The 17505-nt window shown below is 39.4% G+C and overlaps 1 protein-coding gene across 1 annotated transcript in view; it reads right to left on the minus strand.

The window, feature by feature from the left end:
• Positions 1-492: 492 nt before the first annotated feature.
• DENND4C (DENN/MADD domain containing 4C) overlaps positions 493-17505 on the minus strand; it is a 49719-nt gene continuing 32706 nt past the window's right edge. Inside the window, exons 22-31 of the mRNA XM_009871202.1 lie at positions 17154-17334; positions 15450-15559; positions 9990-10165; positions 8796-8978; positions 7094-7283; positions 5982-6227; positions 4479-4596; positions 2654-2807; positions 1437-1501; positions 493-756 (exon numbers count right to left, since the gene is read on the minus strand). Of these exons, the coding sequence (XP_009869504.1) occupies positions 620-756; positions 1437-1501; positions 2654-2807; positions 4479-4596; positions 5982-6227; positions 7094-7283; positions 8796-8978; positions 9990-10165; positions 15450-15559; positions 17154-17334 (1560 nt within the window). The 3' untranslated portion in view covers positions 493-619. The remainder of the gene's footprint in view (positions 757-1436; positions 1502-2653; positions 2808-4478; positions 4597-5981; positions 6228-7093; positions 7284-8795; positions 8979-9989; positions 10166-15449; positions 15560-17153; positions 17335-17505) is intronic.

Below are 17505 nucleotides of genomic sequence, written 5' to 3' on the forward strand. Positions count from 1 at the left end.
ACTGCATGTAAGTTTCTGGTTTTTACATCTATAGACACACATGATGTGAAGGTCAGCCAAAGATAATTTAGAATACTGATTGGGACATGGGTCAGGAGAAGGGTAGCAATTTTGCGAACTGTGATCTGACAAAACCAACTGCATTGCAACTTTCAATACGAGGACTCGAATATTTACATTCCTGCATATATACCACACACCAATAAAAAGATCCCTCTTTAGGTAAAGGGCATTTTAAAGAAGTATTTTGAGTCCGGAAAGTTATTTCATTAAGATATACAAATGTTGGTGGCCATTAAGAAAGTCAGCAACTATAGGCTGCTCTTTAATCATCACCTTTTGAAGAACTTCGTATTGTAAGGGAAAGATTTGAGGAAGGAAAAGAAGTATATACAGGAGAAAAAAAACTGAAACCAACTCACTCTATTAACATAGTTTTAAAACATTATAACGTACTTTACACTGTGTATCAAGAGACCAAAGACAAGAATATATATTGTAGCTTTGTGAAATTGGTTTGACAAATCACCATTTGGGATTCAAAGTGTATATATCGCCATGCTCCTGGTTTGTTCACCTCTGCTTTTCTCTCACTGAAGTTTAATGTGTATCCTCACTTTTATATTAAAGGTGCCCCAAAGCACTTTCTACAGCACTCAACCCTGCTGCTTGGTGGAGCATCTATTTTCTGCATCTTCTCAAGAACATCCTTTGGTAGATTTTTAAGTGCAATTCTGTATTCACTATCAAAGACCTCTGAAACAGAAAAAGCGTAGTTGAAGTTATTTAAGAAACTCTGTACAGTCCACACTGCTTTTTCTATAAAATACTTTCAGTGAATTTTATGCAATAACAAAATGATTATCTTTAGTTAACTTGTGTTTTTTTTCCAAAATGCATCCTCTCCAGAGAATCTGAAAAGCACCTTCACAGTGGAGGACCACAAGACATCTCAGTGGATGCCCTTTACCCCTATCACAGTTCAGTTTGCCTCTTCCCAGGATTTTTTGCCCTGTCACATCGCATCCCGTAAGGGAGTCCCTTTGTTTGCATAGTACCAAATAGAAGTCAGGGTAAAGGAGTTCAGGAAGGGGTGGGCAATCAGGTGTCTAGATAGCATACGTCTAATATTGGGTCAGAGAAAGATGGCCAAGACTGGGGACAGGTTTTCAGACATGAAAAATTAAAGCTTCAGGCTAACAAACTTTGTTTATAGTGATTAGTGGTTTCAAATAAAGTAAAAATTAATAGCCACACTTGAATTACATTTTCATAAAACCAAAACCTACTTGAAGAATAGGAGCGCCACACTTTCGACTAAAACTCAGCAATTGAAACTCATGGATAAAACGTTGATTTTGTACCCTAGTTTCATTTAAAATACTCATATATTTCATACACAGGCACTATGTACTTCACAGCATTTTTTTACTTACCAATGTCAATGTTTTCTCTCCCAAGAGACACTAGAGACAGGAAAAGAATTTCTCTGTAAAAACTCCTAGGAAAGGAAGGGCAAGAGCAAATCAATGAAAGTAGCAATTATTCTAAGTTCAGAAAGTCAATGTTGAAGGCACATATCTTCCATTACTTAGTTGCTGCAACTGTTCCATTAACCTTGCTTGTGAAGTGACCGATGTACATGATTACTAGTTTAAGGTTTTCTCATGCCTGAATATTTTCCCTTAACAAGGTCAGGCTTGATGGGGCTCTGAGCAAACTGAGCTAGTTAAAGATGCCCCTGCTCAATGCAGGGGGGTTGGACTAGATGACCTTTAAGGATCCCTTCCATCCCAACCATTCTATAACTCTAACATGTGAAGTTACATTATTGCCAAAAAACAGCCAGTTACATTTTCTATGAAAAATCTCTCGATAAAGTGCCAGAAAAATGAGAAATTTTAAGCAAGACTTATTAATTCATTCCTGCCTGAGAGTGAAGTACAGGGAACAGGCTTATTTCAGATCACTCATTTTGTTTTAGAACATCATGATCTGTCTCAGAACTGGATACCAGTTCCTTCTGGAACTCATGAACATTCTTCTCTAGGCATATTAGTTCTCATTTCTTTTTAGTAACCACAAATCTCAGAAGCAAAGATGGCTTAGCACGGTAAATTTCAAGCACATCTTGTACCTGCTGGAATTTACTTCAGACACTGCTTTTGTATGAAACCCTCTTTGAATTGTAGATGGCAAAATGTACTGTACATGTCTCCCTTTGCTTGTGGATCATGCTGTATCCACTTTTCTTAGCCAGTACTCCAGGCTTGCAGAATTTCAATAGGTATAACTAGGTAGTTTGGAGAATATTGCAGACATGGCAACAGCATGCTGCACACTTGTATTTATCAGTTTGCTAGCAAAACCAAAATCTGCATAGTCAATACCTCCATTTTTCTTATTCATTTGTAATACGTCCATTTTGATTAAAGAACTAAATTTATTCATTTGATTTGGATGAATTATGCCTCTGGCTACAGAACGCATCTGTTTGTAAACATGGGCAGTAACCAAATATATCATGTTTGGTGGACACAAATGAAACTGAATATCCTGACAGATCTGTATGGAATTGTCAATATGAAGTGGAACAGTCTTATCTTGTCCAACTTCAAGTGGGGAGGAAGTTAAGAAGAGATTACCCCTTTACCTCTGTCGTTTCACATCTGGCTTAACTTTCTGTAGTAGGAGGTTGATTGGTTTAACAACGTTATTGTGTTGAATACTTAGTTTGATGTTCTCCAACAAAGTATTTGTTGCCTGCTGATTTTCTGTCACTGTGGAGAGTCTCTTGTCAGAAGAATCTGGGAAATGCAACAGTACAGATTATTAAAGCTGTGAGGATCTTCTTTTCACCTTAGTGAGCCAATGATATTTCAGAGAGCGACATACATATACAGAACATCTACTCAATCTACAGAAATTTGTTACAATGGAAATGCTTTGTCTGCTTATAGTCATTACTCCACCAGGAGAGTGACAGGATGCATGAAGTATCCATGTTTAAGAGCTTCCACATGACAGAGATATACAAGAGACTGAGAAGTACCCAGCATCAGATGTTGCCTGTCGTGGTTTGTTAGCTCACATCTATTGCTGTATTTCAGTTTCAAAAACCAAGTTACTTCTGTAAGGTTATTTTTACCCAAAGGAAAAGAAATAAACCGAAAGAGAGCACTGTCATGTTAACTATCAAGGAAACTTTTCTCATCAAAGCCCCTCTGAAAAGCCACCTACAATTCATTGATAACTTTTGGCTACATATTGAAATAGATAATGCACAGCTGCACCAAACAGGAAAGAAAATTATCAAGACATTTACCATCATGATTTGTTGCTTACACTGCCACTTCTAGAATAACACTGAACTACTGTTCTTGGGAAAACAGTGACTTGTAAGGGAATATTAAGTCCATTTACTGACAAAAAATAAGCCTACAGATTAGGCAGAAAGTATGTGGAGTGTAAATGAAATGTAGACTAAAGCTAGTAATCACAAATCACACCAATCTAAGGTTTTCATATAATTGACATCTATGATGGTTTACAAATGTATTTTCCTGTTTTCCAAATACTTTCTGACACTGCTGTAGAGCCTATCTAAAATGCTACTACTTTCTGTTCATATTTATAACTGGCCTTTTGCTACTTTATTTACATAAATACCTACATTTATGCATCTTCATTCACGTCTGAATGCTCTGTAGAAGCTTTTCATGTATCATGCTCAAATAAAGATGCTTTTTCAGAAGCTGAGGGAAACACTGCATCTTATTCTCTAATTTTCTGATCAGTCTATTTTTACGGCACTTTTGAACAAACCCTTCTTTCTCCCTGAGAACTAGAATTATCACACTACATAGTTTTCAGCATAGTTTTAAAAAAATCAAACACAGACTGAGAGGTTTAGGTCAACAAAGGGATTTTTTTATGATTAGAAGGAATGAAATCCTGAATTTCTTGTAACCAGTCTGCCTGTTTTTTAGCTCCTTCCAAATCAAGTTATGGCAGACAAAGGCTTTCTTGGATCCCACTTTCTGACACTCAAATAGGCTGCCAAATGTACACGTTAATGAGACTTGTGACATTTCATCCATTTATAGAAACACAAGACACCTTTGTTGTAATACAGTCTTCTTTTTCATGCCTCCATAGATATAACCAGATAATGCAGTGAAACATTCAAATCAGATGAAGCTTATTTAGCACTGCATCTAGAGCAAATCCACGCACTCTGTTTATAAGTGTGTCAAGGTTTAGGGCTTTTGTACAACATATAAGGAACAGATAACATACTTCTTCACACATTTTCACAAATAATTTGACATTGAGACTATGTAAGGTACCTAAGAGACTGCAGATGTTTCACACACTTAAAAAGCTCTCCAACTTCATGGGCTGCAGGTGCTACAGAAGAACTGTTTGCTTCCATAGCCCCTCCTCTCTCTGCCTCCTGTAACATTTGTTTTACTTACTGAGATTTCTCCAAGATATATACAGAGGCTCCCCTGGCTCTTGGTGGAGGTTGATATTGTCCCATAGAAGATGGATGTATACTAGCTTGCTATCTTGAGCAAGAGATGTCAAAGGAAGCTAAAAAACATGTGGAGAGGGAAGAAGTTTTTAAAATATCAGTAGAGTCTTATTATCTAAAAAATTGCTCTTTTAGTCATTCTACAGGGGGAAAAAAGAAAAGATTTACTTTATTTATCCTGAATCCAACATACAGGAACAGGTGATGTCTTCTAGAGGAAACTGCACTCAACCAGAGCAAATTCACAAGTACCACAATATTTAATTGCATTTTCTAGTTTAGCCTAATGCATGAAGATCACTGAGTTTTCTAGAGATACCTGATGAAAATAGTTATGTGTATATATCCAAAAATATTTTTTGTGCGCCAAGCACATTACTTGACTTGTACTATTTATCATGCCATACCTTAGTATTTTCTGACCTGCTTAAGACTCAGTAGGCATGTCTATGGTAGGCATGTCTATGTGTTGGTCTTCACAGCAAGCAGAAAGAATCTGTATTTGCATATAAATATGAAATATTTATAAACATTAAAATATAAGGTACTCAAAACTATAGTCCCATAATTATTTTATAATATTAAGTGCCTCTGGAATCACTAATACAGTAAGAACTAGTGAGAAACAAAAAATTATCACTACTATGTCAATTTAAAGTAGTAATTACACGATACAATGTCCTATCTTGTGGTTTTCCCTGCTAATGCACTGTATATTTCCAGTATGCTTTAGATTTCATTAGTACTGGTCTCCAGCTACAGTTCCTGGAAAACTACTCTTGGTTCTAGGTGGTTTTTTGTATTTTTTAAAAAGCTGAGGGAGAGAATTTTAAAATTAAAGTGCATATAAGTAAATAGGAAAATACCACTTTTTCATGTGCATCATTTACAAATGCCTATTGAATTTGGTACTTACATACACAAACCATATAGGTTTCAGAAAAACATCTACTCCTTAAAATGGGAAAAGCAAAATACTCACAAGAAAGCATCCATTCTATGTTCTTTTGTTTTATTCATACAGTTACGAAACTTAGTGGAGTTTGAATAGCAAGAACTATTAGTGGAAAAAGAGCAAAAAATATTGACAAAACCTTTAAAAGTTTATATACCGAATTATGTAACCTGCAGTACTTGGATTACACATACTGCAGTTTGCGAATTCTCTGCAGACACATCTTGTTTCACTCTGTGTATCAGCCCTCTCCTTAATGAGTCTTACTCTCTGGCTTTTAAAAAGAGAACAGTTTGACTATAATTTGAATGCTGTTTTCACTCGTCTTCCTTAAAGATTCCTTGCAAAATGCAAACCTATCTACCTGTATTATAAAACTCAGGAACACACATCCAAGCTACTCAGAAATTACTTACCCACTTTTTTTGAACCAAGCCCAAACTTTGCTTAGTCTAATATCTGCAGTTCTAGTATGAGGAAGCCACCTACCTGCACTCCATCATTACAGTGTTCAGATGTTAGAATGAGTCCAGGTAAGTTGCTAGGTAGATCCAACCGTCGGAAATACCAAACTAAGTTCCAGAAAATTATGGGGTGTTGATTGATGAATTTGGATGTATGAATTACTTGCTCTCCTTCATTTTCCAACAGTGATTCAAGCTCCTTACGCAGTACCAAAGGGCTCAAGTAGGGTACAGATACAGCAAGAGGGTTAGGTCTTTTTATTAAAGGATCCTAGACACAAAACGAATGCAAAAAAATAATTATTTTTACAAAATAAAATATTTTTCTTCCATAAATACTCTTTAGGATTAGTTTTCCTGAAAATCCTCCATTGCACAGTTTCTTTTGATACTTGGAAGAAGTCTATGGAAGTACTGAACACACAACGTTTTGACTGTTGAGGTGTTTGTTAACTTGCCTAAGCTCACTCTTTTACATGAAAAAGAGAAAATGCTGATTTGTTGTAACTTGTTCCTGATTGTGCAGTTTCAAGCTATCCAGGTTGGTACCACTCCAGTGGCAATGGAGACTGCAGAAAAATGCAAGTAATTACATCAGCTGTGGAACTGAATCATGAGTTCACAGGTTAAGACAGCTTCTCACCAATAAAAAGCACAAGGAGAGAGGAGAAACACTTTGTTTCACATGCAAGAATAATCTAATAGCCTCAGTACTGCCTCTTACCTTCTCACATCCACTCAACAGGTAAGTCTAACAGAATACAGAGAAGTGTAAATAAATGCATGGAAAAGGAACTTTCACTCCTGCAACAGCGTGCTGTTTGCAGTATCGTGTTTAGTCTCTTGTAAAAGTTCGGTTATTTTAAAATCAAACTTCCAGTTTCAGAAAGCCAAAGACTAGCTTAATTCTGACAGAGATAACACTTCAAATCAAGCAGCACTGTTAGTACAATGTACTGAAAAAACAATTTTTGATTAACTGAACCAAGATTTTTTTTTGCTGTAAGAACATGAAAATATGTTTGGCCATTCCCATTCCTCAAATGGACAAGAATGTTAGCAGCAGACCATTATTCCTTTTAAGTTCATTGCTTTCAATATTTTGCTGTCAATTGAATGTTCAGCTTCCAGACTTACCGCAACTTCTTGCAAACTATTTGGAAGGCTAACTGTTGAAATGCCATGAGATGGTCTCTGGGAAAGATCAATGTTTTGCAGTGGACCTCCAACACTGTGACTCCGAGTCAAGGCTACTCCCCTTTTTGGTGGATTATTGGCAGATATCATCACGGTTCTGAGATCGTTACTCTGTTCTTCTGCCACATTGCTGTTTGGATTTTAGAAGAGAATATGCTAATATGAAACTATTCACCATTCCCACAGCAACAGGAATGAAGGACAAAAAACTGCCAAGTAAGTATCCCAAACCAAGTTTATCTATTAATAAGGTATCATGTTTGCCCAGTTAGGTCAACAGTCTAGGGAAAACAAAACAAAATGCCTCTCAGAACAGTATAACCATTCATCAAAAAAGCAGCTAGGTATAACCTAAGACACAAATCTGAAAGCATTGCTGTACCATTGCTCTGGTACAGCTTTACCTTGTTTAGAAAAACAGTAATGTACAGTTTTACCAACACACAAAGATTATCTTGTTCTTACTGTGCTTATCTTCACTTTTCCCTTTTACTTTCTCTAAATGTCACAAGCAGAGGAAAAATATTACAGAAAACAATTTGTTGTTGCATGCCAAAGTAACTGAAGAAAAATAAAATTGTTAAACTCCTTCAGTAAGATAATCTAAGCAAACTCCTATTACAGGCTTGTAAAATTTAGCCCATACAATCAAGCTTCTCGCAGGGAATATTCATTTTGTGCCCCTTTTAACTGAATCTGGATAGAAACAATTCAACTACAATATAGAAGAAAAATTAGCGAAACAGAAAGAGTCTATTTTCAAATAATCTACAAAGACAGGGAAGAGTTTAATTTCGAAGTGACCTTCACTCCTAAGTTTGACTTTACTTTAAAATATGACATCAAAATTAAGAGATTATCATAAGCAACACCACCTTCCATTTTAAATCGTTAAGACTAACTACTATCAACATCAATTTATGTCTCAACAGTCTGACAAAGGCATTAACTCTTTAGCTCACAAGCATTGATACTCAAGAATTCCAAGCTGAGTAATGATTAAGTGGAGCGTTATTACAACAATTCCCAGAAAAATGATCACAGCTCACAGCAGCACTATTTCAGTTCTTCCCTCTACCAATGTGACACTTTCTCCTTAATGTTTCTTTCCCCTTACCCCTTCAAAAGTGGCATTTTTTTTAAGTTTCAGGTTTACATCAGTATTATTTGTCATAGAAAGCATGCTCAGTACAAGTGTTGAGTAATCGAAGAGCTTTTTCTCAAAAAAGAGTGTTTCAGCAAATGGACTTATTTTTCCCCATAATGCATTGTCTTTCTTGTTAAATTCTAAACACAAAGAAAGGAGAAGTGATGCGTAAATTTCTTTGTGTTGTTAAGAGGTGAGTTTGTTCTAACAATGCTGAGTGGAAGTTTTACTTATTACTCAATAGCAGATGGACCTAAAGATTCATTTCTACAGTTGCATCTCTAAAATCCACTCATGTAGCGGAATCAGCTTACTTCAAATCAATAAAAGTACACTTAAAACATGCAAAAGGAGTGAGAGGGAACAGATGACTGACAGGCTACAACTGTAGTTCTCCGACATACTTGTTACGTAAGTCAAACTTCACTTTAGAAGTAGAGGAGAAATATTAGAAGTGTCGATACAATTCTGACAGAATTAACCTGTTTCACCTACCTCTGCTCAGCTGCAGAGCTAGTTTCTTCAGCTATGGTGTGGTTGGGCTGTGGGTGGTCTGAAAAACTGATTAAGTCAGCAACAGCGGGACTAGACAATAGTTTCTGCTCCAGGGGATCCGTGGTTAATGGAAGGGTACCACTCTGTAAACTGTCTCCTGAGGTACTTTGCTTCAGGAAAAAGCTGTTAAAACACGAATGGGAGTGAAGAGAAATACAAAGGTTAAGATACAAGCATGAAGTCATTAAAGTCACTACTTTCTACACTTACTTTAAAAAAGCAGCAAAAATAAGGAAATGCAACATTAAAAACCTTGGTAACAGGGCACAACCTTCATCCTAGGCTCTCCCGTTATAGGCAGAATAAACGAACACATAAAGAGATTTGATCCGCAAAATATGAAACCTTATGCTGGACATAAGTCATTACAAGTGACCTTAGTTTGCCATGGTTTCCAATCAGCAACAATATATCAATAGCTGACACATCACTGGAAAAGGTTATTATTGTAAAGTGACATTATGGACTAAAAGACCAAACATTATAGGCATGAGATAACAGGAAGATGTCTTGCTTCACTAAGGTTTTCAAGTACACGCTCTATGTTCAGTTTAAGCATTAAAGAACACTAATGGAAACTACATTTCACAATAGTAACCACTACAGTGAGAATCCATTTTAGATTACCTAAAATAAGTTCCGCAGTGCAATTAAAAGAGATAAAAACAGTAAGCAGAGAAGCTTAAACTGGAGAACTACTGCTAAAACAGTAAGCTAGAGCATCTGGTAACTGAAAGCCATTATTAAACTTAATTTGGGAAAAATTCTTTGCTGACAGATTTAAAAACTGCTTCATAGGCTTTAAAAAAGTTTATGATCCATTAGCTTTATTTTAAAAGCTAACCAACATCAAAACAGACTTACACCTTCTGCATAAGTTATGCTTATGAAAAAAATATCAAAAGTATTAAAAAGGCAATCAGTTCTTTGCTTCTTGGCTGTTCTACAGCAAAACTCAATACTTTACATGACCTAGAATTTCCTTCAGTACATCATGACTGTCAAACAGGCAGTGAAATTCTTGCAAATATCTAGAGGAAAATACTGGGAGATATAACCAAGTCCCTTTTGTGACAAAATATAACCACGTACAAATGCAAAGGCAGAAAGAGAGGATCTATAATACTCACTAACCTTGCAGAGCCACGTAGATCTTTAAATTCAACATTAAGTAAAGGTAGGAAAATAGTTTTACAGAAAGGACAGGTAGTGTTTAAGTTTGAATCATCTGCTGTCCATCCAGCCATAATTTCTTCATCATAAACCAAAGCACCACAAGCTCTACACTGAGAGCAACTTGACATCAATACCTATAACAACAAAGAATTAGTACTATCAGTCTTGTTTCAGGGTTCTTTTTCAATTGGCTTTACAGGCTTAGTATCCACAGGATATCAAAACAGGTATCAAAATGCCAGACGGGAGGCATAAGTTCATCTCTACTTCCTCACCATACTCAGAGTTATCTTGTCCATAATTTTACCCATGAAATACAAATACTACTTTATTTTTGTTAGATATTTTGAGACTTGCAAGAAGCATTACTCTGAAATGCCACTAATTTAGCATTTGCAAATGCTTGCTCCTGTGAAGACATCAGCATATGCAATTTATTTTAAATTGTGTAAGTAAATGTATGTCTAATTCTCCAAAAAAGACAAAACCCTACAAAAAACCTCAAACACAAAAGATAACTTTATAGTGGTGTGGGGTGTTGCCAGGTGCCCACCAAGCCCTTTACTTCATAACTCCCCTCCTCAACTGGACAGGAGGAGAAAAATATGATGAAACACTTATCGGTCAATATAAGGACAGGAAGACCACTCAGCAATTACTGTCAAGAATTACTGGGCAGAACAGACTTGGCTAAGGAAAACTAATTGAATTTATTGCCAATCAAAAGTCAGAGTAGGATAATGAGAAATAAAAATCAAATCTTCAAACACCTTTCCACCATGTCTCCCTTCCTCCTGGGCTAAACTTCACACCCAGCTTCTCCAAATCCTCTCCCAAGTGCCACAGCTGCATGGACAATAGCAGTTGCTGTAAATTCATCACACATCTCTGCTAAAGAGACTCCTCCATCAATGTGGTTCTTGAACATGGTCCTTCCCACAGGAGACAGTTCTTCACAAACTGCTCTAGCCTGGGTCCTGGGTCCCTTCCACTGGTCCTTTCCATGGGCTGCAGTCCTTCTGGAACACACTGCTCCAGCGTAGATCACAAGTCTAACTAGCAAACGTGCTTCAGCCAGGGGTCCTCTTTCCACAAGCCCACAGGTTCAGTTGGGAGACTGCTTCAGTGTGGGCTCCTCTCCATGAGGTTACAGCTTCATATGGAAGCCTGTACCTGCTCCACCACGGGCTCTTCCATGAGCCCTATCAACACGACGAAACCTTGTCCCTCAGTACAACATCTACCTGTCTCTTAAACACCTCCAGGGATGGCGACTCAATCACTTCCCCAGGCAGCCTGTTCCAACACCCGACAATCGTTTCAGTAAAGAAATTTTTCCTACTATCTCTCCTCACACAACTTCAGGCCATGTCCCCTTGTCCGGTCACTCGGCACTAGGGAGAACAGACCAACCCCCTCCCGCTACAACCTCCTTTCAGGTAGTTGTAGAGAGTCTTACCTCAATCTCCTCTCCTCCAGGCTAAATAGCCCCAGATCTCTCAGCCATTCCTCGTATGACACATGCTCCAAATCCTTTACCAGCTTGGTAGCCCACCTCTGCACTCTCTCCAGCACCTCAGTGTCCCTCTTGTAGTGAGGGGCCCAAAACTGGGCACAGTACTCAAGGTGCAGCCTCACCAGTGCCGAGTACAGGGGCATGATCACCTCCCTGCTCCTGCTGAGAACACCATTCCTGATACAGGCCAGGGCGTCGTTGGTCTTCTTGGCCACCTGGGCACACTGCTGACTCATGTTCAGCCGGCTGCCCCCCTCTCGGCTGGGCCCCCCCCCAGCCACTCCTCCCCAAGTCTGTAGTGCTGCTGGGGGTTCTAGTAGCCAAAGTCTAGGATCTGGCATTTGGCCTTATTGACACTCATGTGATTGGCCTTGGCCCAGTGATCCAGCCTACCTAGATCCCTCTGTAGAGTCTCCTGACCCTCAAGCAGATCGACACTTCCATCCAGCTTGGTGTCATCTGCAAACTTACTGAGGGTGCACTCTATCTGCTTGTCCAGATCATTGATGAAGGTTTTAAACAGGACTGGGCCCAGTACTGAGCCCTGGGGAACACGACTCGTGACTGGTTGCCAACTGGATTTAATAACACTGACCACAACTCTTTGGACTTGGCCATCTAACTGGTTTTTTACCCAGCAAAATGTATGACCGTCCAAGCCAAGAGCAGTCATTTTCTCTAGGAGAATGCTGTAGGCAACAGTGTCAAATGCCTTACTAAAGTCCCCTCTCCTAACACCTCTAAGAATAGATAACCTAATCATTTCACGGCCACTGTTCCCTAGATGGCCTCCAACTTCCACAGCCAACACAAGACCTTCTCTGTTCACAAACAGGAGGTCCAGCAGGGCACCTTCCCTGGTTTGTTCACTTACCAGCTGTGTGAGGAAGTTATCCTCCACACATTCCAGGAACCTCCTGGTTTGTTCCCTCTCTGCTGTGCTGTATTTCCAGCAGATGCCTTGGTAAGTTGAAGTCCCCCACAAGAACAACAGCAAGTGACTGCAAGATTTCTCCCAAGTGCTTATAGAATGCTTCATCCACCTCACTGTTCTGGCTGGGAGGTCTATAGCAGACCCCCACAGCAGTATCAGCTTTATTGGCCTTTCCCCTTAGCCTAATCCAGACACCCTCAACCCCGTCATCACTATACTGAAGTTCTGAGCATTCATAAGTGCCTAACATAGAGTGACCCCACTGCCTCTTCTTCCCTGTCTATCCCTCCTGAAGAGCGTGTAGCCATCGATTGTGGCACTCCACTTGTGTCAGGCATCCCACCACACTTCTGTGGTAGCGCCGTGTCACAGTTCTCCTGTTGCTTCATGGCTTCCCTCTGTTTTCTGCTCATACTGTGTGCGTTGGTATAGATGCACTTCAAATAGCTAAACATCCCAACACCTTTTTGTGAGTGTGGGCTCCATTTCTTACCAGACCCTTCTCAGGTGTTTCCATGACTTCTAAACCATCAAAACCAACCCACCCTTGCCTCCTTGTTTCCCATTATACGTCTATCCCTTGTCTCCACTGAGATGGCAGAGTGAGAGTCCTCACTCCACGTCATCCTACAAGCCCTGACACGCTTCCCTAGGGCTTATTCCTAGGAGGCCCAGTTATATCCCCTTCCCCTTCATATCTAGTTTAAAGCTCTATCAATGAGCCCTGCTAACTCCTGCCCCAAGATCCTTTTCCCCCTCTGGGACAGGTGCATCCCATTTGTTGCCAGCAGGCCAGGTGTCTTGTATAGCAGCCCATGATCAAAAAACCCAAAGCCCTGCCAGTAACACCAGTGCCAGAACCATGAATTGATCTAACGGCTCTTTCTGTTCATTCCTTCAGTCATCACGAGGCATAGAGGAGAACACAGCTTGTGCTCCTGATTCCTTAAGCAGCTGCCCCAAGGCCCTAAGATCTCTCTTAATTGATTTTGGGCTTCTTGTAACCACTTCATCACTACCCACGTGAAATACCAACAGGGGGTAATAATCAGAAGAGTTATCTCAGAGGCACTATCACTGTCACTGACAGGCTTAGTCTTGGCCAGTGGTGGGTCTGCCTTGGAGCTGGCTGGAACGGGCCCCGTCAGACATGCAGGAAACTTCTGGTATCTTCTCACAGAAGATACGAGAAGTAGCACCCACACTACCAAAATCTGGCCACACAAATCCAATACAGCAAAGTTTTTGGTAGCAAAGGCGCTGTAATGGTGGCTTCTGTAGGAAGCTGCTAGAAGCCTTCCCTAGGTCTGACAGAGCCAACATCCTCACTCTAAGCACCATTCCACCACTGGCCAAGGCTAAGCCCATCAGCAATGGTGGTAACGTCTCTGCGATAAGACATTTAAGAAGAGAGGGAAAAGGCTACTGGGCAAATGCAGGCAGAAAAAGGAGTGAAAGCATGAGAGAGAAACAACTCTGCAGACACCAAGGTCAGTGAAGAAGGGTGGGGAGGATGTGCTCCAGTGCTGGATTAGAGATTCCCCTGAGTCATGGTGAAGACCATAGTGAGGCAGGCTGTCCCCCTGCAGCCCACAGAGTACCCCATGCTGGAGCCGGTGGATGCACCTGAAGGAGGCTGTGACCCCAAGGGTTCCTAGCAGGACCTGTGGAAAGAGAAGCCCCTTCTAGAGCAGTTTTGCTGTCATGACTTACGACCCTGTGGGTACCCTATGCTGGAGCAGTGTGTTCCAGAAGGACTGCACTCCATGGAAAGGACTAACGATGGAACAGTTTGTGAACTGTCTCCCATGGCAGGGAACTCAAGCTGGAGTAGGGCAAGAGTGAGGAATCCTCTGCCTGAAGGAGGATGGAGCAGCAGTGACATCTAATGACCTGACCACAACTGCCATTCCCCATCCCGCTGTGCTGCTAGGAGGGAGGAAGTAGAAAAACAGGAAATAAATTTAAGCCTGGGTAGAAAGAAGAAGTGGAGGGAAGGTGTTTTTAAAGATTTGTTATTTCTCATTGCCCTTCTCTGACTTGATTGCTAATAAATCAAATCAATCTCCCTGAGTCGAGTCTCTCTTGTGTGTGATGGTAATTGCTGAGTGATCTCCCTGTCCTTATCCTGATCCTTGAGTCTTTTGTTATATTTTCTCTCCCTTGTCCAGCTGAGAAGGGGGAGTGATAGATGGGTTGTGGTGGGCACCTGGCCACCAGCCAGGTTCAAATGCACCATCTTTTTCATTCTGTCTCCAAGCCAGTGAGAAGGCGGGGGGTGGACAAGAGGTTGGGAGGGGACACAGCCAGGACAGCTGGCATCAGCTGACCAAAGAGATACTATACAACATCATAAAACTGGGTGTGGTGGGCTGTTTTTTCCAAGGTAACTGTAGCTCAGGGTATCACGGTACCGACTGATTGACATTGCATCACTTTGTTGCTGTTGTTGTCCCCTTCCTGTTTTGTTTTGGTTTTTTTCCCCCAATTCCCTTATTAAACTGTCTCTGATTTGACCTTCGAGCTTTTTGTTTTGTTTCTGTCCTTCCAAATCTCTCTTCCACCCTGACAAGGGAGAAGCAAGCAAGTGCCTGGGTGAGGGTTTAGCTGCTGGCTGCAGTCAGCCAACTACAGAATTTTCATAAAGGAAAAAAAACAAACAAACAAAAAACTTGAAAGAAAAAAAATCCTGTTTCCTCTCTAATTTCTGTCTCATTTCAAGTTTTGAACCTTCTCTCAGTTGTCTCTTCTCTCTATATAGGAGAGATACACAAAAGCACTTAACACACTTTCATTTTTTAAAGCTACTGTCACAACCTGAGCTAAAACTATCAAGCATGTTTGCAGTAGCAACTTGGGAAAAAATTATTTGGAAAAAATCAACCACAATCCAATTAAACAGGTAAGTAATGCATACAGTGATACTGAATAACCATATCTTTCCTCTACAATTTCATTAATATCTTACCTCCATTGCATAGTTCTGGAAAATGCTGGATAAACTAGTATTATGTGAAGAGCTGTGCTCTGACTTCTCAGAATCTAGAACCTTCATATTTCTTGGCAGTGAAACTTCACCTGTACAGAAAGAGTTGTCTGGGTCTTGTATTCAAGAAAAGAGTAAATTATCCATTCCTGAAGAAAATAATTTCAACCAAGACAGAAGATTGTACCAGGAAATTTCCAAAGATATGTGTAGCTCTGTAATGTCACTGGTTTTAAAATTATAATATAGATAGACAGATATTTTTGTGATTAACATTTTAAAGTTATTTTTGTCTAACAATATATCACAGACTGGTAAAAGAGAAAAAAGCTTCAGTGAATAAAGTCTGAAAACACAAAGAACAAAGAATGGGAAAGAGCACTGGCAAAGATTGCTCAGTACATATATTCAAAAAAGTTATGCAAGATTTCCTGAGTGATACATCCAAATATAAACAACAAACAGAAGAGCAGTACCAGGCAAGACACAATAGCAAACACGCCATTACTGTGCTTAGGTTTTTTAGGTTTTTCTATCAGACTGATAGAGCAGTAAAACGTTGGGGAGTTCTTTGTTAAGGCTGCGTTTTAGTGTTATGACCTTTGCCCAGAAGGCAAAAAGGAGCTGTAATATAAATATATTACATATATCAGCAAAATATGCCTGGAACCATCTTAAGAAATATTACTTCTGACAAGTTCAGTCAAACTTTCCCATTAAAAAAATAACTATTAGAGTCATATAGAAGGCTCCTCTACTTCTTCAGCTAAAATTCATGTTTGTGAAAAAATTTTACATATCCTGTTGATGGCTGCCACTCCTTATACTTAGGTCTTACTTATAAACCTGCCCCTTATAACTGGAACAAGGAGATAGCTCACTAAGCTTCTGCTAGATAGGGCTAGCTTATGTTCAGTTCACAAGATAGTTCTTCCTTTCTTGATGTAGATGGCTTTACCATATTTGCATCATTAAAGTACTGCAATGAGAGATAGACCAAACTCTCAGCTGGTTCAGCAACATATATTTTTCTCAAAATGAGAATCAAATCAAATTGAATCAAATCTGAACTGAAAATTATTAGATTTAATTAATTGAGTTTTAGAACTGGAGGACAGGGAGGATGCTTTCGCAATAGGCATATATTCATCAATTATTTACCTTCATAACTTCAAATCAAGTATGCATCCACAGTAAACCTGACACATTTTTTGTGTGTGCTGCTTCGCTTTTTGTGTTGGCTTCGGGCTCTGGCCTGGGTTTTGTTTCTTTGTTTTCATGAGGTTTTCATCTGTTTTGGTTTCCACACCCCCCTCCCCTTAAAAGACCTGCCTCTGTTAGTTAGGCAACTAAGTGCAGTTCTTGAACACTGCTCTGCTTTTCTGCATTAATATTTCAAGAACTTTCAGGGTATTATGACTTTACATGAATGAGCAGGTATTCCTGGCTATAACTAGTTAGGGATCTTCATATCACATACATCGAGGAAGTATTTTTACAGATAAATCCCTGTATTTTGTATCTACTTTTTATATACTCAACAAAGAGGGAAGCATTAGCTCTTTGCTACTGCAAGAGAAGAGGAAGTACATAATAGTACATTATGTACCATCATATTTTTTCCCGTTTTATTATAATGAAGTTATGAGGAGAAAACAAACAAACAAAAGTAATAATAAATCTCACCCGCACTGTAATGCTGTCTTCCTGCATCTCCACTGCTGCTGCTACTGCCAAGACTAGTAGTGCTTTGTGCTAGCTCATTTGTAATTAGCCCTGGGACTCCAGTTCTCGATGACAGATTCTCTCCTAAAATATTATCTTCAAAACCAGCAGGGAAGTTAAAGTCTGGTCGATTGTTTTCTTCCTTTAATACAAAATGAAGAAAATCAGCATTTTTGAGTACCTCCAGATCCATCATTTTATTTTCATCTTTATCCTAATAAATAAATAAATAAATAAAGTAGCAGATTAAGACAAAATCCTGATGTAAAGAAATCAATAGATGTAAGATAAACCTAGGTACCCCCCTCCCCCC

This window comes from Apaloderma vittatum, unplaced genomic scaffold (assembly GCF_000703405.1).
Source record: "Apaloderma vittatum isolate BGI_N311 unplaced genomic scaffold, ASM70340v1 scaffold22810, whole genome shotgun sequence".
Taxonomy (NCBI): Eukaryota; Metazoa; Chordata; class Aves; order Trogoniformes; family Trogonidae; genus Apaloderma; species Apaloderma vittatum.